This window comes from Bufo bufo, chromosome 2 (assembly GCF_905171765.1).
Source record: "Bufo bufo chromosome 2, aBufBuf1.1, whole genome shotgun sequence".
Lineage (NCBI taxonomy): Eukaryota > Metazoa > Chordata > Amphibia > Anura > Bufonidae > Bufo > Bufo bufo.
The window spans coordinates 420,470,857-420,491,501 of record NC_053390.1 but is presented as its reverse complement, the minus strand read 5'-3'; the positions used below and the strand labels follow the sequence as shown (position 1 = coordinate 420,491,501).

At 37.7% G+C, this 20,645-nt stretch overlaps 1 protein-coding gene across 3 annotated transcripts in view; it reads right to left on the bottom strand.

Annotated features, from left to right (window-relative positions):
• Positions 1-3,722: 3,722 nt before the first annotated feature.
• PAX5 (paired box 5) overlaps positions 3,723-20,645 on the bottom strand; it is a 264,529-nt gene continuing 247,606 nt past the window's right edge. For all 3 annotated transcript variants that reach the window (XM_040417363.1, XM_040417364.1, XM_040417365.1), the window contains exons 10-11: positions 20,173-20,259; positions 3,723-5,851 (exon numbers count right to left, since the gene is read on the bottom strand). In XM_040417363.1, the coding sequence (XP_040273297.1) occupies positions 5,778-5,851; positions 20,173-20,259 (161 nt within the window). In that variant the 3' untranslated portion in view covers positions 3,723-5,777. The remainder of the gene's footprint in view (positions 5,852-20,172; positions 20,260-20,645) is intronic.

Genomic DNA, 20,645 nt, shown 5'->3' with positions numbered 1-20,645 from the left:
AACAATAAAATATTACAAATATTATTATTAAACGCATTTGTAAATGTTTTACAAAAATTGATTAAATGTTTAGGTACACTTAAATATGCCATTGTATAAAAAAAATGAAACAATAAATAGCACATTTAAATACTTAAGAACTCTAAAAGTTATTGTTGAGCCACTACAATCAGCGGATATTGCGTTTTTGTCTGGCTACACATTTCTTCTGGAGGAGAGAACATTCAAGTGAATAGGGACCATCTAAGACATGTCAGGGCCCAGTCTGCCAGCGTGAAATTCTTCTAGTTCCTGCCTTCTTTGTATAATAGTGGGGTTTCTGAATAGGGATCGCCTATATGATATCCATATGCTCTAATACAGGGTTGCACAAACTGTCTCTGGATTGGGGGCACATTGTCAAACTGAACCAATACCAAGGACAAAAAATAAAACTTAAAAGGGTACTACCAACTAAAATACTTATGGCATATCAAATATGTATATATTTGATATATAAAATACATGTGAACAGCCACTACATATACTACAGAACGATATTCGGCCAACGCCCATAGTTTGTGTACCTCTGCTCTAATAGGAATATAAGGAATGGTTTATCTTGGTGAGTCAACCTATAAATATACCCTGCACTTGTTCAGACCTATATGTAAAACATGTTGTAATGAGCTGTTAACCAGCTCAGACAATAAAACTAAAGCAGGCCATACATTTAAGATACGTAGCTATTAGCCTACAGCCACATCTCTGGGCTATAAAATGCAGCAGTCCTATCCTTCTTTCCTGGACTTTTTCGATCAGAGAAAAGTTAGGGCACCCCCATGGTCATTGGATTATTGGCAGATCCAGCCAAAATCAGAAGTTTCACCCAACATTAATCTAATGTGTTATGGCTAGCTTTAATGCTACTAGTGGTGAATTTCTAATTAATAGATAAATAGAATATGAATAGGAGCATAGTGCAATATAAAGTTGACTGGTAAATAGATATTCTGTTATTAATGTCTTGGTATGGCACAATGTTAAAGTTTTTTTTAAGAATTAGAAGAAATCTAAAAGAAATATGGGTTTTTCCTTAAATGAAATTAAGGCTGTTTCTTGCCAATGGCTATAAACAATAAGGCCATTAATGATTTGTTGCTCGATCTCAAAATTGATAGGCAACAGTGTCCTGATGGCTCTAGAATTTTACCCATATATTCAAATAAAATCTTTCCAATTCCCGGATAACGTCTCTAAGGGCTCTTTCACACGAGCGGATGCCGTGCGGCTAATCCGCTGCGTGAAAGAGATCCAAGCCCTGTTCTGGACAGCAGAGACACGGAGCATTAACATGATTAATAATGCTCTGTTGCCTCTCTGTGCTGTGATCTTTTTACTACAAAATAACAGTGAGATAAAGTTGTCACTGTGATTTTGTAGCAAAAAGGTCACAGAGAAGCAAGGGCATTATCAATCATGTTAATGCTCCGTGTCTCTGCTGTCCGGAACGGGGGCTTGGCTGTCTTTCACGCAGCGGATAACCCGCACGGCATCCGCTCGTGTGAAGAGTCCTAAGTTCTACATATGTGAATCTAGCAATGCAGTAAGTTTACAGTAGATCTCATATGTTGTTCTTCAAAGTAATGAGCCTAAATTCATTTATATTTGCTATTGTTCAAAAATTATCACAAATATTTTTACAAAAGTTACCATATAATTTAATGCCCCTTTGATGGTTTCGGATTTGTACATATGGTAATTAATTTTTTTCAGTGGTTTCCCTAATCTTTTTAAAAGAATATTCCTACAAGCTTTTGAGATCCATAAGTACCCTATAATACTACTTAAACTGTGTGCAGAAGGCTGCGTGCAGGGATTTTGTGTGCTGCCATGTCTTTCCATGGACAATTCCGTATGTTTAGTCATAAATCAGTACATCCAATGGAGCAAGTCATGACTTCTTTATTCAGATTCTATCTGTAAGCTTACAGAGGTATAGTAATACCCTGTGCACATTTATGGTTGCCCTATAACAGCACAGTATTAAACTGAACTATTATTCAGCCATGTGCATGAGATTTCCTAGTAGTATGCCCTGCGTTAACTCAGCAATATCCTCTTCTAATACTGGGGGGCCCTAGCAACAAGACCACCATGATTAACTTATTTCATAAGGGAACCGTAATCTTTTTAAGGCCCTATGCAGACATCTGTATGGTATTTTGCAGTCCACCAAATTGAAGATCTGCAAAATACAGATACAGTCCGTGTTGCTTTCGCTTTTTTTGCTGACACAACTGACTTCAGTGCATTTTGCCGCTAATGATAGGACCATATTCTATCCTTTTACTGAATGGACATACGGATGCAGAAAGCACAGTGATCATCCATGTGCTTTCCCACATCTGTATGTCCGTTACGCAAAAAGAAAGAACATGTCTGCAAAATGTAGACCATCGATCTATTGAAGTCAATGGGTCCGCAATTAAAATGTGGATGGTTACACGGACAATATTCGTATTTTGCGGATCTGCGGTTTGCAGATGCAAAACAGACACAGTTAAGTGCATGAGGCCTAATAGTAAGGAAAACATAAGCACAAATCTGACTTTGCCTCCCTCTATGTCATATATGGACATGTATAATAAACACAAATCAGATTGATGGAATCAAGTTCCCATTTTGGACATTTTGGCAAAAGTTGGCAATTGACTCATTGGAACAGCAAGAATTTCTATTTATAAGTTGTTTTTTGCTCCATTATTTTGTCCAGTAAATACTTGGCTCCATACTGGACAAAATTACTAGACAATTTTTTGGACTCCAAGTATTTTCATCCGTGTTAGTTAGGTTTTTTTTTGTGGACCGTATAAGGAAACCATTCATTTCAATTGGTCCGGCAAAAAAACAGAAGGTACTCCGTGTGCATTCCGAAAAAAAAATAGAACAAGGATAGGACTGTTCTATTAGGGGCCAGCTGTTTCGTTCCACAAAATACAGAATGCACACGAATGTCATCCGTATTTTTTTGCGGATCCTCGTGTGCATGAGGCCTGAAATTACGGAGCTGGCAAATATATACAGTAGCCCAAGGGTATGTTCTCATGCTTCACCTGGGGAGTATATTGCAGCAAGACTGGGCACATTTTACGTATTAGTTACTTGGCATTTGAATTTGATTGGTTTCTCCTATATCATAAACTGAAATATGGTAATGTTAGATTTCATATCCATTTGACATCCAAGTCATGAAAGAACCGGTAAATACAGTAGAGGGCTTTCCTATAAAATGCTTTAGTAAAACAAACAATCTTCTTCATCTGAGACCAAGTTTGTATGTGGCAGTGTAATAGGGTTTTCTCCTGCTCAAAAATTCAAATATCTCTGGGGTCTTTCACCCACACTCTGTATGGGAAGCAGCTCCATAAAATAAATTATCCATTTACATCCATTCCATGCCTCTTTTTATCTACATATAAATAGATAGGAGCTGAGGGATTTGACCTCCTGTGTTAGCTAACTAAATGCATTGTGTGGCGTTTTGTCTCTATTTGCAAATTCATTATATAATGTAACTAGGTACCATACACAATGGAAGAGCAAGCAGTGATTTTACAATATGGTTAAAGTGGAACAAAAATCCCATACTGCAGAGCTTTCACAGGAATTACTGCTCAACGAGATGCACTTTTCATGATGCAAGTAATGGATTAAGCACATTATAGCTCTAACTATATATATATACTTGGACAAGCCCTACAATTGCTTAAAATGAAAAAAAAAAAATCATGGTATATTCATCCCTCTCTCCAACGACCTCCTTGGCGGTGCTGGTCCAGTCCTGCAGCTGCTGTTTGTTTAGAAAATGCAGCAGGGACATGCCAATATATGGCACGTGGCCGCCTGGCAGCCAATCACTGTCCTCAGTGGTTTACTGCTGAAGACCGTGATGCGCTGCAGTGGTGATGTACAGTACACCTGTACATCACACTTCCCCACCGCAGCTTTTTACTTTAAGCAATTGTAGGGCTTGTCTGAGACTTTGAATTACTTCAGACAACTCTTTTAATAGAGAATTGAATGCTTTTAAAATTGATAATTACATAATGATGGAAATTTTTAAAATATAAGAAATCCCTTTGAGTCCCCCTGTCTTGTATATTAGAGCAAAAGGTGCCTGTGATAAATACTGGCATCAATATAATTAATATTATACCGTGCACTGCCAATGTTAAAGTGACAGAAAATTGCTATTTAAGTTAGATTTTGTCTTGAATTCAAGTTTAGATTTTGTCTTGAATTACACCTTTCCATCCATATCCAAAGCATGGCTACCAAGCAGTAGAGGAGTAACTTTAGAGCTATCGAGCAAAATCTCCAACTGGACCTTCAACTCTATTCATCACTTATAGTACTGGTACATAAAGAAAAATTCCCCCCCCCCCCCCGTGTTGCTGCGGTTAGGTGTTACTCCATCCTGTATAGTGACAGCCTCTACCAAGCTTCGTCATCATAAGAGGAAGGCAATTTTATTCAGACCCCCCAGTCAGCTCCTCACAAAACCTTTATTACCACTGTTGCAGAGGTGACACTACTAGCGACTACCCATGTATTTTTTAATAATTTTGAGCAGCCTTGATTGTCTTCCATTGGTGATTAGGCTCCATGATGGGGGTAGATATTTTATTAAATTCATTTAATTCTGTGGTTCAGCTTGGTAAATGTAACATTATTATAAAGTAAGTCTAGCAAAAAGTTCACCGTTCTCTGTATTTACAAAATAATCTTTGCACAATACGTTTAATTGGATGTAATAAATTTTCTGACAAAGCTTTTGGGGTAGGATGAAATCTTGCAGGCAGTAGGCAGTTGAGACATGATCACGGACTGGCCTGAAAAGCCTGCAGCCATGCTGTTTTCCATTACATCATTCAAAATTGATTGTCAATAGCTTCCTTATTGTTAATGGCCATACGGTTTTGTAGGTTTACAGCAAAATATGCAAATGACCAATAATCATTTTTAACAATCTAAAGAAAACGGCTATGGCTTACATGGCCATGCAATTTTCAGTTGTGCCTCAACCACCTGCTGGCAAGCCATTTCTGGTCCTACCCTTGCTAGTAGGCAAGGAAATTATGCCAGATTAACACTTCTTCCAAAAACCTTTTAATATAGTGATCCATACACTGCACCGCATATGAGTACCATTTTTAACACATGATGGAATAAACCTCAAACATATATTGGAATATCAGCCTCATATGGAGCCATAATGGATGGTAACCTGGTTTAATGTTGGATTTAAAGCTTACTGAATTCTGTGACTCAGAGCAGCATTTTAGAAAACAAGCACTTTAAGTTATAACTGTGTATCATGGTGCAGGATATGCTAAGCCACTCTCATAAATTACACAAACCATCATGATATTTACAATGGTGCTGTATATGTGATTATGCCAACAACATGTAGTCTCATGTTGAAATGAACAATAAAAGCAAGTTAATTGGTTAATTGTTTGTATCTGTCCCAGTGTAGCCAAATCAGCGTATCATTCCAATATTCATTAGGCTACACGTTTCAGCAAGCTCGGTGAAGTACAGAACAATATAAACCAATTTAAAATCAATCTCTATGAAAGAAAACAAGGATGGAAAATAAATTATTGGGGGTTGTCCGGTGTGTCTATCCTTGTATACTCTTTCTTTTCATTGTGAGATATCATAGTAATTTAATAATATGGTACAATTCCTACAACTGGTGTCATAAGTGCTTATGTTCCCATTGCATTCTGTCAGTGACGATCATAGGCAGTTGCAGCAGTAGGGGGCGCTGCTCCTCTCGCTGCACTGTAATAGTATGGAGAACCTGAAGAGAAAAAAAAAAGAGTGGGTTAGTAACAATTGGGTAACATTTTCATGCCATGGCTTGTGGTACACACTTGCAGTACTGTGCTATGTGGCAAGACAGCATGTGTTATATAGTTTGTCGGACCCACATTTTTTTTAAGGCTAGTTTCACACAGCGCAGTGGAGCACTCCAGCAGGCCTGTGCTGGCTGCAGTTTTAGTCCAGTGAATCAACAGCATAATTTGCCGGGTTGTGGACGGATCTTGGATTCGCCGCATTCAGGCAGCTTCCAGCAATGCCGCATCCAGCAGGGATCAGCCGGCATGCTGATCCCTGCTGGAATAGCCTGGAGCTCTAAAGCACTAGTGTGAGACCTAGCCTAATAAATTACACCTGAAAAAACGTCAAATTGCATTTGCAAAACTCCAGCAAACATATGTAGTCTTGTCACATTAGTAATTAGCCATGTGCACAATACTGCAACATGTAAACCCAGGCTTAAAGAGGTTGTGCAAGAATGGGGTGGTTTAGCACACCCCGCCCACCACACCTACACACACACACTTGGTTTAGACCTGTAAAGGAAAGCTCAATCACTGGCCATGGCAGTGACTGGCCTCCCCCTAAGTCATGACACGATGTTTTCAGCGAATGTTTTTAATATATGCAAATGAGCCTCTAGGACCAAATGGGACATTGCCGTTACACCTAGAGGCTCTGCTCTTTTCTGCAACTGCCACGCCCACTGCAGTTTGATTGACAGGACCAGGGTGTTATGAGTTTTCATTGCCTGGCCCTGTCAATTAAAAGTGCAGAGGGGGCGGCAGTTGCAGAGAGAGCAGAGCCTCTAGGTGTAAATGGCAACGCCCCCGTTGATCCTAGGGGCTCATTTGCATATATATTAAAATATCATTTTTCTCAGCAATGCGGGCACATATGAACATGGGACCAACACAGATGTCTTCAGCTGCCAAGTGAACGTGTAACAGGAAAGCGGTTTCCTAGGTACAAATCTGCTGACAGATGCCGTTTAATACATTCATATTGATTATAATTCAGTGAATGATCACACATTAGCAGGAGGCCACCACATTTACAGTCTACTTTTAGCAACTAACCTTTAATATTATTCTCAATCACTAGCCTGTGGGATTAAAAATTTTCTATAAAAACCTAACTTAGCAATACAGGCCATAAAAAAAATTATTACCAAATTCGTGTTAGCCTCTAGTTGCACATACTACTAGTAGTAAATCTATCCAATTTTCCTATTTCTTTACTACCTGATCTCACGAAGGAGTAGTTATTCTTCTCTTCCAAACATGAAAAAGGTATTTTGTGACAAATTATATCCTGATGGACACATGGGCTATATATGTTCTATATAGAGTATATCTAAATAAAAGTAGTACACCGACATCACATGGCCCTGTAATAGGAGTGAAAATTCATATTTAATGAACTTTTTCAATGTAACATCATTTTGCCCCTAAATATTTTAAAGCCGATTTTCACATTCATGTTTTTATTGACGTTTTTTGAAGCCAGAGGTGGATTTAAAGGAGGAGATGACTCGGTCTCTTCTGTACACATGTTCTTCGTTAATGATCCATTCCAGTCTTTGGCTTCAAAAACGACATCAAAAACCTGAATGTGGAAACCCAGCCTAAAGATAATCTGGACACTTTAACACGGTGTCAATTGTATGTCAAAATTGTATCTTCATGGCAGTGAGAGATCAATTTGTCATATATAGAGCTCCACAACATCTCCTGCAAAGGCAAAATTAAGTGATGAACTTCTACTAGCCACCACCAGAGGAGGGAGTTAGTACACACTGAATTAAACAGTGAATTCAATACCTAATCAGTGTTTTTGTAGACTTATAAGCACTATTTAGGCCAGTTCTTCACAAACTTTTTTCCTTTATTACTAAAACTGTTGCAAATAGCTGCCTATATTTACTAGTGGATTGGTGCCTAGAATTTGGTTTAAAATGCATCAACCTTTGGCATATTTCTGGCACATAATACTGCATCATGTTTTAGACCTTTTTATGAAGCAAACAAGTCAAAAATAATAATCAACACCCCCTTGCTCGACAAGAGGGATTGATTTAGTGGTAAAGCAGGTAGAACCGATTGGGAAGGGTGTGACTTCATACGCTAGCACTAAAATTGTGATAAAATGTTGGCACACAAATCTGTCGCAAAGGAAGCCAACCAATAGGTAGTGTAAAGTTAAAGAATACCTGTCACATTTAGACCCTAATTTCAATTTTCATATATGTAGTTACTAATAACATGATATTCCAGAATCAGTTACTATTAGACTGACTTACCCCATATTTAATAAGATTCAGCCCTTAACAACCAGCCTGCTAAAAACTGCAATTTCACTATTCAGTTAAGATGGCCGCCACTGCCCTCACCCTGAGGCTAATCCCGCCTGCCCTCACTAGCCAGTAACAATAGCCCCCCAAAAGTTTCAGTAACCAGAGCCCCCCCCCTAAAGGTTTAATCTCCTGCAGCACAAAGGGGTCCTCTTACCACATGTTGCTTTCATTTATACACTGAGCAGATGGCAGATCTCCCTTCCCTGGTGTGCGCTTCTTCAACTCTGCATTCTCTAGCTCTGCTGAGTGAGGGAGCATCTGCCAAGCGCAGGGACAGGGAGAAGTGCACACAGCCCAGGCACTGTTATCAGCTGCTGGGGAGGACCTGGCTTTAATCATTTACTTACAGTCCCTGGCTGTCAGTAATATGAGCCTGCACGCTGCGTGCTCCATCTATTAACAGATAGACGGACCATGCCTAGCAACCCTATTTTAAGCACAGGTAAAAATAGGCAGTACACGGAACAAAAATGTGGAATTAAGGGGTAATTGAATACACAGTGAAAAGTTGAATTAGGGCCACCAAGGTGATATTAATCACTACAATCCAATACGCAAAAAAATAATAATACGACAGTTATACTTTAAAGAAAAGTGTCTAGCCATCCAGCACCAGTCACTGTGAATAGCACATTTTCTGCCTGTCTAGTGTAAGTTTATACTGTCTACTTTAGACAAGGTTAGTAAATCTGCCCTGGTATGCTTAATGGAGTGTCTTTATTTTAAACATCTCTAAACAGCAGCTACAAAAATATTATCACTGAATGACCTTTATGTCATATAAAAAAAATCCATTTTTGCTTTAACTGAAATACTTAGATTTTTGAATTTATTGAAGTACACATGGCAGTCTTTAAAGGGAGTGTCCCATGAAAAATATTTTAAGTTTTATACCAGTGCATGGATATGAATACTATTGTAACTGAGTGTATTTAAAAATGTACCAAATTATTCAATAAATTGTATCTGTATTGTTCTGCCCTGAAGGGCTAGAAAATTATCATAGTTCATTTGCCAGAGTTTAAGAATCATTACAGATCACGTCAGCCAGGGTTTACTATTGCTGTATTTATTAGTTTGGTTATAGCACCATCTAGCGGTATTAAAAATGTACTACACCTTGTTTTTCTGTTAATAAAGATTATTGTATTGTGGGAGGTGCAAATCATTGTGGGACTGTAATGCATCCTGGGAAAGAGAAGCCCAGTCTTCATGTTACAGGACATCAGCAGTGCTGTCTCCTGCATATATCCTTTTCAAACCCCACCATCCTTGTACGAGCATATCTGGTAAGAAATCTACCTCTGTCTCAGGTATATTATGTATGAAGTGCTGTTTAGCTAGGTATAAGTGTTACTTAGGGAAAGAGGTTGCAACTGTTAGATGCTAGACATGCAATCCATGTATAGGCAGCCATTTTGGACATTTGCCCAGTGTTAATGTAATGTTATAATACATGCTGTTCTATGCTTTTGCTGATTCATGTTATGCCTTATACTTATACAAGTTCTTGTATTCTTACAGTTTTTCCAATCAATTGATCATATCAAATACTCCTGTTTTGCCAATAAACAAGTTAGACTACAGAAAACAGTCTTCTTAATTGGAAGACAGGAATGGTTTATACTGAATGTCAGACTGCACACTGTGTGAACGTTTATGAAGACAGAACATGTATAGAGCCACCTATTGTGATTTTACTTACTTCTGTCCACCTCCGTAACATTGCTGAGGTGGATGCTCATGCTCAGTTCCATTCATCAATTGCCACCAGCTGCATCTACTGTTAGAAGCCTTTACAGCTACAGGGAAAGAGCTACAGCAGAAAGCACACACACCCTTAGAAAGATCACACCCCTGAGCTGCCAGTCTGAAATAAATCTAGCAGAGCAATTGGAGCAAGGAATGTGGAGCTCTCTGGAGGTACAGGGCTGGTTCTAGCTTTGTCAGAAAGAGATTGCCATGTACTATATGATGTCTAATTTAAATTGTATTAAATTAATAATGGGATAACCCTTTTGAGCCAATTTAAATGTCTATGTTGTGGTTGGGTAATAATGGCTTCATGTGTCCTTATCCAAAGAAAAAAACACTTTTACACAATTTGGAGCAGCTTACCCAGATTTGAAAAGCACAGCTTTAGTGTTCAGTGCAGACAGCTAGAATTATATGATTTAACTCTTTTAAGTAACTCTTCTCAATTTGAATATTGTACAGTAGTATTCGCCAAAAATGTCTGAGATTTGATTCTGAAATTCTCAAGTTCATAATTTCCTTACATGAAAAAGCACACGTAACCTCTGAATTACCCAAGTGCAGGAAAATACTTTGAATTAATGTGCCCTGCTTAACATGATTAACTGTCCTAAAAATATGGTCAGTTTCCAGTAAATAGTCACATATTTTGTTATTTAGTATTACGACCATGATTGATAAATTGCATTCTTCCGATAATTTATAACACTATTACTAATCAATAAGTGCTCTGGCACAGCTTATTAGGGCATCTCACCCACTGAAGCATATTTGCTTTTGGATATCGTTAGACAGGGCAAAAGAATGTTGAGGTCAAAGCCATATTCTTTTTTTTTTTATTCCATTAGAAAAGTCCAATGAATAAAAGGTTAAACATTCAGCTATTAACTTTATTGACTCTCTGCTGCAAATCATCTACATAGCAAAAAGACTAACATGAAAATAGGCTATTGCCTTAGAGGAGGATAATATATATTCGGTTGCCAGTGAGAAATTGGGTATGAATAGACAAAGTCTAGCAAGTCAATGTAAGAAGTCAACTACAGCTCATAATGTTTTCGTTATTTCTACAGCACATAAAATCATGTTCTTGGTTCTACAGAAATTATTTTATCAAAAATCAGATATTATTCAATTTTCAGACTATAGTGTAGATTTATTATATTCTCTTTTCTACTGTTTATGAGCCACCAAAGAAGCTAGTCTCCTTAAAGAAACTCTGTAATCAGGAAATTCACAGTTAGACCAGTCACAATGCCTTGTAGGGCTGGTTCAGCTGACTTTAATGATTCATTTAGTGATCCATTGTTTCATTCTGGAGCAAAAGTTATTTTTTCTTCTATATGCAAATTAGCAGTTTAGTGCACAGAGGGCAGACCCAAGCCACTCTGGGTTCCTCCTGTTTCCTCTGTCAGCCTATCCTTCTTGATTGACAACAAGTCTCCCTCTCCTTGATTGACAGGGCCAGGAAACATGACTATACTGGAACCTGACCTTGACAATCAAGAAGAAGAGGGAGGGCTAGCAAAGCAAGCAGCAGGAGGAACAATACTGCACAGAGTGGCTAGGCCCATCCTCTGTGCACTTAACTGCTCATTTTCATGTGGATTAAAGTGTTTTTTCTCTAGAATGAAGCAGCAGATCACTAAGTAAAAGATATCATTACAAAGTCATCAACTCCCTAATGTATTTCACTTTAAAGGGTTAACTTGCTTTGACTTATACTGTTTAATACTGTGCAACTGCATTTCATATGTTTGTTGAGATCTATATCCTGTTTGTTTGTACTGTATTTGCACAGCACTGTGGAAATGTTTAATGAGAGACTTTTGTGACTTTCTAGCTATAATGAAAAGCTGGTAATTTTCCATACCTATCATAAGGTTTAAAGAATAGTATGTTTTGGAGGGAGAAAGCCAGACTTGTTTACCACCCAAACCAGACAGACTGACCTATTGAATTCTAGGTGTTGCTATGTTATTCTGAAAACCTGTTTTTGCCTAGAAAAAACATTGTGTCATTGAGTATTACTAAAGATCTATTGCAAGTTTATGAGAGACAGAAAGTATAACACTGTATTTGTTTGAGATGAGTTTCTCCACTCCACCCCTACCACTAGAACATTCTAGTTCAGATCAAAACTGTATATAAGGAGAGCAGTTAGAATCCCTAGTGTTCTACAGTTAGGGAACAGTACTTAGAAGAGGAGAATCTGCCACACTACTTGAGTGACCAGAAAAAGACTGAGATGAGGATACTCTGCCACAGACTCTGGGCCTCCAGCCTTTGTCCAGGGTACCAGCTTTCTGCTAGAGAGAGGGACACCTAGCTCAGGCCTTTCATCAGCATCGAACCCTTCTTCTGCCAGGGAGGAGCCCTATGCCTCACCTGTATTGTTTTGGACCTGAATTCCTCCAGTCAAGAAGCACACTAGTTTACTGCAGATCCTGTCAATCTGAATTTATTTCTCATTGGAGTGTATCACGCCTTACTATATCCTCTTGAGAGCAGCAACACATGGTGACACCTCGATGGTAGTGTTGAGCAAATCTAGCTTTGGATCCAAGTTCCAAAGTGGATTCGTTCAAAGCTTCATTTTAATGTTTTATGGAGATTTGTCTCCGTACAGCATTAAAATGTATGGGTTCCGGCGACGTGAACTTCGACTTCAACACTACTTGGCTGTGTCTGGGGGACCCAGCATAGCATTGTGGCCACCCCAAACCCAGCCACTGCATCAGACTCCCTTTAAAGTGAATGTCTGAGATGAGAAAAAGGGGTCTATAAGCATTGCAACTTAGCTCAATTCACTTAAATATCAGTTATGTAGATATTTACAGGAGTGATTTTTTTACTAGATCCCAGACAACCCCTTTGGGCGGATGCAGATTTATTCAGGTATGTATTTGTGACTAGCAATAAAGTCCATGGTGTGAAAAATCTGTCCCCTAGTATACCATTACACTGCCACCTGGATGCCACCACTCTACCCCCTATATTCCATCATACTCCTGTGTGTCACAACTTTGCCCCCTGTATGTCTATTGTGCAAAAAGATACAATGGGCTTTAGAAAACCTTGTTGTTCACTTCTTTAATTTTTCATGAAACATTAAAATACAAAAATGTGGAAGCATTTGCAGGATAATAATTCTCCCAGGGCAGGAAAACTAAACTTCCATATGTTGCTTTACAATTTTTAGATATTTTTTTTAGGATTTTTTTCCCTCCCCCATAACTATTATACAGACTGTATCCTTCAGATAGTGGTAGACCCCTCCCCACTCGTGTCTGACTTCTAAGGGAGGCGCAATCCACTCTTCACCCATACTGAAAGCATCCACCACTCAATACCCTCCTACAGGAGCAATGTAACCTGCTCTACACCCATGCTGGCACGGTCCACTGCTCAATATGACTTTTCCTGTACAGGAGGGGTAGAGGGGGACAATAGTTTTTCTTTTAGACAATTTTGACAAATCTGCTCCACTAATTAGCAAATTTATTAGAATAGTCCATGCAGGGAGATGACAGGTAAGCTGAGAAGCTGGGCCTCAGCAGTTACATTTAAAACTATGTATGTCTATTTCAATCTGCGACTGATTGGCTGAAGTGGTTATACTATGTCACTGCTGCAGCCAATTACAGAAGAAGTTAGTTACTGGAAAAACGGCTTACCTTTTATATATTAGTATAGTATAATTAACCAGAGTTGTAGCTAGGATTTGCTTTACCGAGGATAAAGATTCAATGTATTGCCCTATCCCTGTGTCTATTGCATTTACACTGGGTAGTCAGAGTGACTTATTGGTGTGTCCATGGTACTCAGCCCCAAAGCACAGGCCCCACTAGTTTCCCCTAACTACAACCCTGAATAAACACTATATACTGAGCATGTGTATAAAAATGACTATATGTTGCCAAATGACCTATATGAATAAAAAGCAATTCGTTAGTAACACTTAGAGCCACCCAAAATGTGTTTGTTTACTCACTATGGAGAAGTATTATTTGTTACATATATTATGGTCCACCACTAACTTATAGAGGTGCTGATCGGTTACATTTTAGTTGTACATCAAGCACAAGCTATATTCTCTGCAAAGGACAGCAGCATTTTATCAAATGAAATCTTCTATGTTAAACATCCAGTTGGAAAGTAATGAGGGGAATGGTAAAGAGGTTCTTAGAACAAACCAGCATGAAATTGAATCATTTTTCTTCATTAGCCAACACTTGCCATTATCTAGGTTCAGCATGTGTGTTAACCAGCCTTAAAAATATCCCACAGTGCATGGCTTCCTCCCCAGACCTCTACCAATTTACATGGAGACATGCAGACTTCCTGCAAGAACGTCACCTTAAATCAAAATTGCTCCACACTTCAGCAACTTAAAGTCTTAGAGTTATATCACTAGCACTTCAAGGATTTCATACCATTCTACATAGGGATATTTTATAAATGAAGCAATTCCTAGCTGCAGTTCTACATAAATGCAACATAGAATACTAAGGGGGTCATCTATTAAATCTATACCAATTTTATGGCATAAAAATAACAAAAGTGATGCCCTAGTGTGACATTTGGTGCATGTTTTTGCAACATTTGGGGAGCCCGCCACTTTTAGAAGTGGAGTGAAAAGTAGGTCTTGAGATTAGAACACTTCTAAGTCTCATTTATGATGTGCGAGTGTTTAAAAAGTTGCAGAAAAGTTACAGCTCCAGGCCAGGCAACCCCCTCGTGTACTTTTACAGATATACAATAGTGTTGAGCGTGAACATTCAAAAAGCAAATTTTTATTGTGAATATCGGCACTTTGAGAATTTGCGAATATATAGAATATAGTGCTATATATTCGTAATGACGAATATTTTTTTTTTTTTAACACAGTACATATAGGTGATCATCCCTCCCTTCTTCTAGCTTGTGGCCCAATGAGAAGGCTTTGTCACAGCTTAGCAACATCCCTAGCAACCTATAGAAAAGTTGCCAACCCCTTACTAGCAGCTATTTTCTAAAGTTTATTGCAGTTATGAAAGAGACAGCAGTGTCATTGCTGTTCTCAGTGCTTTGTTGTATTACATTTGACAGTTAACTTATATATATAATTCAGATAGTTAGGGGGAGATAGTCAGTGTAGGTTAGATTGATCTATAGTGTAGCTGATTCCAGTGCAGGGTGTTAGGCAGTATGATAGGTTCTGCTGTCCATACATACATGCTACAGACAAAGTGCTGTGATGTCACAAGTTGCATGTATTGTGAAAAAATATGCGCATCATTATCTGCATATAAAGCTATTCTAATGTTCTGCCGTGCCAACCATTTTCTTCAATCTCAGGAAACTTATACCAGCTTGAAAAATGTAGCATAAGTGACCCATGCCGGTCTTTTGCGCGCATTACGCGAATAATACATTGTCGCAATCAAGAATATAATCGCCAATATATGATGAACATTCTACAAAATATTCGCGAAATATCGCAAATTTGAATATTGCCCCTGCCGCTCATTACTAATATACAAGCAAAGATTGACACCAAAACCACCAAAAATGCTAAGTTCTTATGTTTACTGATGACCTCTATATTTCTTCTAATATTAGTCTTTTAGAACACAATAGAACTTCAAGTATAGGTAGCAATTTAACCCAAATTCGTAAAATTTTATGTGGGCCTGCTTACAAAAACAAGGATTTTCCTTGCAACCAATTAGATTTCAGTGGAAAAGTAATAAAGTCTCTAAGACCTCCTTGACCTAGCCTTTCATAGCTTCTTTATGTGACAGAATTGCACCAAAATATTGGTGCAAAGTAAGCCTACCAAAAGGTGATATAAAGTTAGAAAAAAGTATATAGTCATGCACTAAATTTAATTACGTTGCTTGAGCCACTGTGATAAATTTGATGAATCTCTACGACTGTCTACCATACACATTCAATAGCTCTTGGCAGCTATCTTTTCCAACTCTCCCATACATATCCACAGTCGGTTTGGCCAAATGTGTATGTTTATTCAATTGGGAGAGGGGAGAAAGCCAGAGAACTACAGGATCGGGCAAATATATTCACCTCACCTGATCCTTCTCTCCTCATCATCTGTTCTTGGTGGGTTTGGCCAACAGTACACTAATGGGTATGGCAGCCTTAAATTTATGCTGTCTACATTTTAGATAGGGTTAGTAAATCTGCCCCAATATTTGTAGTGCATTTTAAACTTTTATGTAACATATGGCCACAGTGCAACAGCCGACACATTTTTTCTACCTATTTTTTATTCTTTACTGTTTTAAAATGTACTTGGCAATCTCTTCCTAAATAAAACAAAGTAAACTTGATTTACCCCAATTAGGTCACACCATTTTTGTCTTCCAGTAAATCTTGAAACCTCTTAGGCAATAATAATAATGTAGCAGAGTGATGACAATTAATTGGAGTTTTTACTTATCTCATTTGTGCAAATTATGCAGAAAAAAATCCTAATTATTTTATGCAAAGTCAAAGTGGGCTAATTTTTGACAGCCGTGTTAAAGGTGTTAAGCGTATTTTTCTTTGATAAGTGTTGAAGATGTCTCAACAATAAATGCTTGTGTGGCAATAACTATGAGAAGAGGTTAAGGTTCACTCTCTAAATTCAGTCTTTCATTAGTAACATATGCATTTACCTTGAACAAAGAGCCTGTCTTAATATATACACATAGGCATTTCATTTCTGTAAATGTGTAGAGGGTTTCACATACAGTACATGCAGAGTGAAGCTAAATCATAAGCTATCATGGAATTTTCACAATAAAATAGCAATTTTAGTAGTATTTCAGAAGAAAGTAAAATATGTATTTCAATGTTTCTCAAAAACCTATCATCTGAAAAGCTTCTCCAATACATTGAAATATATTTAAATTTCCACTTAATGAGCAAATGAAACTCAGGGGGTATTTATTAATCAACCCAGATTCCAGGTGGCATTATGATTGTACATTTGCCATCTGCTCTGTATAGGATACATGGGTTATTGTGCTGGTTATGAGATTCAGCCGTGTTCTTACTGGAGAAGTAAGATGTAACATAACTAGCGAAGCATAATTATAGAACTCTGCATCTTATAAATTCCTGATTGATATTATTGAAAAGCTACAAAGGTTTACTAAAAATGTATTGGAAAAATTACTGGTTGCATTTATTGATTCTATCATTTTAGTTCTTTTTAGTTTAGTTCATATAAAAACCTTAAACTAAGACTCATGGGGACTTTCAAAATGATAGGGTAACATACATTGCACTAACTGATCTATTATGTAATGGTTTTGATAAATAGAGACCAAATGTCAACTATGTATGATATATAGTTACTTAGTGTTTCCTCACATTAAAGATGGACATTGTCCAACTACATTACAGACAGTGCACATAAAAACTAAATAGAATGATTAGATAAAGCTTTATTGGAAACAATATATTACAAAAACAAATGTATATCTTGAGGAAGAAGCCACAGTGAAACAAGTGTTGGAGCATAAGAGCCTCACTTATTAATGTTTATATGTATGTTTTTGTTTAGTTTTGAGATATGTCCTCCCTATGACCAGGCACTATAGAGATAGCTATATATAGATGTTACCTAGTATTGGATTGACCTGTTTATATGATGTTGTAACTGTGATATAGACCTAGGTTTTTATACTTACCATATAGATGGGATAATGATATATTGATGGCACTCATTTTTCACTGTGTGATGAGCTGCTTTTTATATTTGTTCTTATCATATATTATTTCCAATGAATCTTTGTCTTTTTATTATTATATTTTGTGTGCACAGTGCATTTTCTGTAGGTGATATATGTCCTTGCACTTCACACCCTTTAAAGAGGACATTTCACCACTCCTGACATGTCCGGTTTAATAGCTTCATTCATTCCCCATTTGAAAACAATCCTGGAGCATCTATTCTTATGGCTCTATGTTATGCCATTCCTTTATTATTTCTACTAGAAGTTATTAATAGATTGCTGTCAGTCTGCAGTAAGGGTACAGAGGGGAGGTAACAAGTTGTGTGTCCCTGCACAGACTGAAAATGCCAGCACTGATTGGATAGATTGAGTCTGTGCAGGGAAACCCCCCCAACTGGTTACCACCCTCTGTACCCTTACTGCAGACTGCTAGCAATTCATTCATAACTTCTAGTAGAAATAACAGAGAAAGGAAAAACATAGAGCCATAAGAATAGATGCTCCAGAACTGTTATTACATGGGAAATGCATGAAGCTATTAAACAGACATGTCAGGAGAGGTGAAAGGTCATCTTTAACAGTTTATATCATCCTATTGTATTAATTGGCGCTACATTAGACAGTAGGCAAGACTTTTTAAAGGGAATATGTCATCAGAAAATGACCTATTGTTTGAACCAGGTTTTTAAAGTAAACGTATTTGTAAAGAATTTTTGGTGACGCTGTTTTTCATTTTCCATGTCAATATCTATATTTTAAAAATCCTGTAGTTTTCACACTGGCTACTAAGCCTAATCATAGACCCCCTTTCTTGGTCGGGACAGATCACTTTTATTACTATTATCATCATAGGCAGGATTTACAGTGACCAATATCACCTATATATAGATAACACAGGATCAATCATTCACAATAGGCAATATTAAAGAGGACCTTTCACCACTCCTGCCATGCCTGTTTTAATAGCTACATGCATTCCCATGTAATAACAATCCTGGAGCATCTATTCTTATGGCTCTGTGTTCTGCCATTCCTTTATTATTTCTACTAGAAGTTATGAATAGATTACTAGCAGTCTGCAGTAAGGGTACAGGGGGGTGGTAATCAGTTGGGGTGTGTACCTGCACAGACTGAAAATGTCAGCACTGATTGGATAGAGTGAGTCTGTGCAGGTACACATCCCCAACTGGTTAACAACCCTCTATACCCTTACTGCAGACTGCTAGCAATTCATTCATAACTTCTAGTAGGAATAATAAAGAAGCAGTACAACATGGAGCTATAAGAATAGATGCTCCAGGATTTTTATTACATGGCGAATGCATGTAGCTATTAAAACAGGCATGTCTGGAGAAGCGACAGGTCATCTTTAAAGCTTATCTATCCTTTCCTTGTACAATGACCTCAGCACAGGTTACAGAGCATGTCTAGAAAACTCTCCCATAAAAAAAACCATCCAGACTATTGTGTCTATGGTCCATGGGGCTGCTGTAAAGCAATGTTTTTAATGCTTTGTAAATGCTCAGGCAAGATGTCAGCCCCCATAATAATGTTCAGAAAATAACGTTCCCTTTAAAACTAGTGCAAGGGAAATGTGGTACAGGGACCGATAGCAACAAAAAAATATAGCCTCTTTCAGTATCCAAAAGGGTTGTTTTCTCCTGTGTTTTCACTAATAAACATCTAAATTGTCAATCTAATAAGAATTTCTACCTGAATATTACTCTTTACAATTTGATATTACATTAAACACTAATTTCCAAATACTTAATCTCAAACACCAACCTTGCCCACAGAAGCTACAGCAGGAGGTACGGTCCCTGGGGTCAAGGACTGGCGGTGGTCTCAGTGAAACTATATTTTTTCATTTTGCCAAACATCCTTCAACATTGCTGTACACCATTAAATAACCACTGTGCATCCAGTACTATGCATGCATGTGGTATTGCTTGTGTACTCAAAAATATTTGTCCCAATAATGGTACCCTCAAAATCAAGAGGATCATTTTGTGGTGGTATGGCCAATATATCATGGGTGATCACAGCCCTACAGAACTGTGCATGTAGTCATCAAATCCATGAAATCTGTATACATGTTTCAATGAAGTGACGTAGCAATACTTCAAACAATGGGATCAAGGGAGATACTAATGGGATATTATCTGTTGAGTTGGATATTTTTCTTGTCATTCACATGTTAAGGGTCATGTGTAAAGACTGACATACTGAGTGCGGAGTATAGAAGAATGGGAAGCAGCATAGGGAGGACAATCATTTAAAACCATAAGTGTGGCCTACTTTATGGGTGGTATCTACAGTGCCAAAACATCTGTGCCTGTCGACTCCTGAGACATAAAATCCAGTTTACCTATCTCCCAGTAAAGGCTATTTTGCAATTCTATGGGACATCTACACATTCTAAAGTAAAGTGAATGCCATGGATGTTAAAAGTTTAATACAAACCTAGTAAACCAGGATTGGGAAATCTCCATGAATCGTTATATGATGAATACTGTGGATGGCTGTATGGACTCCCAGAGAAATCACTCCCTGCAATGGGAACAACAAGAAAACTTGCTTTAAAAAAAGGCTTATTCAGATACATAAATCATACTAAGAATCATAACATGATGTTGACATTAGCATTTCGTTTTGTATAGTATAAAACAAAGTATACATGATAAAAAACGCAGTAGTGTATTTTCTTTCACGCATTATTGTCCATATACTACGAAAAAATATTATATATAAAAGAAAGGTGGAGAGAAATAAAACATAGCAGTAAATACAATACATATGAAAAGAGAAGGAAGTTATTAACTGAAGAAATCAAGAGATTCTCAGAAAAGTAACCAAAAGGCTCCTGCTACAGTATCTCCAGAATTAAAAGAGAACTTAACAGCGTTTAATTCTGATGACCTATCCTCAGAATAGGT